At 64.0% G+C, this 2,364-nt stretch overlaps 1 protein-coding gene across 1 annotated transcript; it reads left to right on the top strand.

Moving 5' to 3' along the window:
- Positions 1–593, top strand: LOC127750756 (innexin inx1-like). The gene has a single exon (XM_052273202.1). The coding sequence runs from the start codon at positions 177–179 to the stop codon at positions 576–578; it is 402 nt and encodes a 133-aa protein (XP_052129162.1). The 5' UTR covers positions 1–176; the 3' UTR covers positions 579–593.
- The last annotated feature ends 1,771 nt before the right edge of the window (positions 594–2,364 follow it).

The following is a 2,364-nucleotide window of genomic DNA, read 5'->3' on the forward strand; positions in this document are numbered from 1 at the left end:
CGCCTCTCCCCTCAGTGTTCCCGCGAGTGCTGTGCCGTCCGTGTGCTGGGAGTGCGCAGCGCAAGCGCAGGCCGCCGCCGTGCCGCCCTGCCGTTGTCTCCGGCCCGGCCCCTCCGCACACCGTTTGTTGTCTGTTTGATTTCCTATCCCCGAGTGCGACACCCACCGCCGCCACCATGTTCAAGCTCTTCGGTGGCCTGAAGCAGTACTTCAAAGTGCCCGATGTCATCATCGACTCGCCCATCTTCCGGCTGCACAACCTGTTCACGACGGCGCTGCTCGCCTCCTGCTCGCTGGTCATCACCGCCACGCAGTATGTGGGCAAGCCCATCGAGTGCATCGTCAACGGGCTGCCGACCCACCCCATCAACACGTACTGCTGGATCACGTCCACCTTCACCATGCCGGACGCGTTCCAGCGCCAGGTCGGGAAGGAGGTCGCGCACCCCGGCGTGGCCAACGACTTTGACGACGAGGACGCCAAGAAGTACTACACTTACTACCAGTGGGTGTGCTTCGTGTTGTTCTTCCAGGTGAGTTTGCTGCCCTCCCACCGAATAGACTTTCTGAGCTTCTAGCGGCGCGGTACTCTCAACGTAACGCCTCATCAGCCCAAAGCCGAAGCGCGTCGCACCGACGACTGATGCAACCCCTCGCTCTCGCTCGCCACCGGCGTGTCGCCGCGCCGCGCACCACCCCATCATGGAGGGGTGGGCTGAAAGAGCACTCGGAAACTGAACGAGCAGGAGGAAATATCGGCAATCCTTGTAACGCAACTTACTGTTCACTTCATTTATTGACCGTAGGTCTCAAAAGACGGTTGCCGTAACGTGTGTTGTACTGTGTCTGTTTTTATTTGGTTTACGTGGTCAAGAGCTTGGCATTCTTCGACGTTGAAAACGCTCAGGAGTAGGACATTCTGGATGCACAAGTCCTGAAGGTCCTGGCCTGGCAGTGGCGGCTGCCAGACACGGTCAGGCGGCCCGGCGGGCGAAGCTGGGCGAGGACATGTCAGGAGGCGAACGCGCTGCGCCCCTCTCGCCCTTCCTCAACCCCAAGGACGCGGCGCGGCAGCAGGGTGTCTTGCTCGTGGTGCCGGAGTGGCGGCGGCAGCAGCGGCAGGACGGACGAGTGCGACGAGCGGGGGAGTAGTGGGGGTGGGAGCTTTAGTGTGACAAATAGTTGACGTCAACAACAACAACATCAGCAGCAGCAGCTGCACAGGTGCCTGCCCTGCCGCTGCAGTCCCCCCCCCCCCTCCCCGGCCCGCTGTGCTGCAGTTCTGGTGACGGCAGGCAGGCTGGCTCGCAGGCTGTGCCGGCAACAGTGCAGGTGCCTGTCCTCCCCCGCCCCGCCTGCCCCGCGCCGCCCGGGCCTCATTGTCGGGGCCGGCGGGCCCTGCTGCCTGCCTGCCGGGGGCTCAAAGGGTCGATGGCCTGCGGGGCCCGCGCCTCCCGCGCCACCCCCATGTGGGTCACCTACTTTTCCTCGACGGGCACCGCCTCGCGAGGGTGCGTTGCGCTGCGAGAGCCGTTGACGATCCACCCTGTGCCGTGACCACAGGGCGATAGTCCCTTCACATCGACGTCAATCGAGCAGGACCCACTCGTAAAACTCGAGTTACAGTCAAGCCAAGCCGCCTCTTTTGGCGAGTGCTGTCCTCGTTGTCCTTGCCCTGCTGCCCATCACCGCGGCCAGTCGGCTGCGCTCCGCTGGGCTCCATGTCCAGCGAGGGGTTCAGAGACTCCACCGGAACACGTTGCCGCTGACGTGCTGTACCGGCCCACACCGGCTCCCCCACGGCACGACCTGGGGGCTCCTGCCGGCCCCCGTCTGGCTGTCTCGTCTGCGCCTGCCCTGCCTCCTGCTGCCTGTCCGTTCTGTCATTCCCAGTCGCACCAGCCCGCCCGCAGACGTGCCGGAATCCTCTACAGGGGATTGATTGAACGGGTCTAAATGTCGGGCGCTTTATTTCCCCCTGACCCCCCGGCTGGCTCTCCCACACCCGACTCTCGCCGTTCTGTTTGCGGTGTAGTTTGGACACCGTATATCCGTGTCGTGTATCGTTTTGGTTTTATCGGGGCGGATCGGTCGGTAATGCGACTGTTTGTGGCGCGCGGGGGGATTCCGGCCGCTATACGGGCGGGGCCGGGGAGGGCCCTACCTCCAGGGAATGCGTGTATCTCCCATCAGCTGTCCGCGCGCCTGGAGGCGAGTGCTGAAGGCTGAGGGAGGCATCGGTTACTCGGGGGCTGGAAGAGTGTACTCGCCGCGCCTCGCCCGCGCTCTCCTCTCTCTGCTCCGCGCAGACAGACGTGACTTTGTCGCCCCTCCCCCTCTCCCCCCTTACATGGTCCAGCTGTG

This window comes from Frankliniella occidentalis, unplaced genomic scaffold (assembly GCF_000697945.3).
Source record: "Frankliniella occidentalis isolate FOCC.00 unplaced genomic scaffold, Focc_3.1 Scaffold253, whole genome shotgun sequence".
Lineage (NCBI taxonomy): Eukaryota > Metazoa > Arthropoda > Insecta > Thysanoptera > Thripidae > Frankliniella > Frankliniella occidentalis.

Bases quoted from the DNA above. Each gene is read 5' to 3' on its own strand.
- LOC127750756 (XM_052273202.1), top strand. From the start codon at position 177: ATGTTCAAGCTCTTCGGTGGCCTGAAGCAGTACTTCAAAGTGCCCGAT.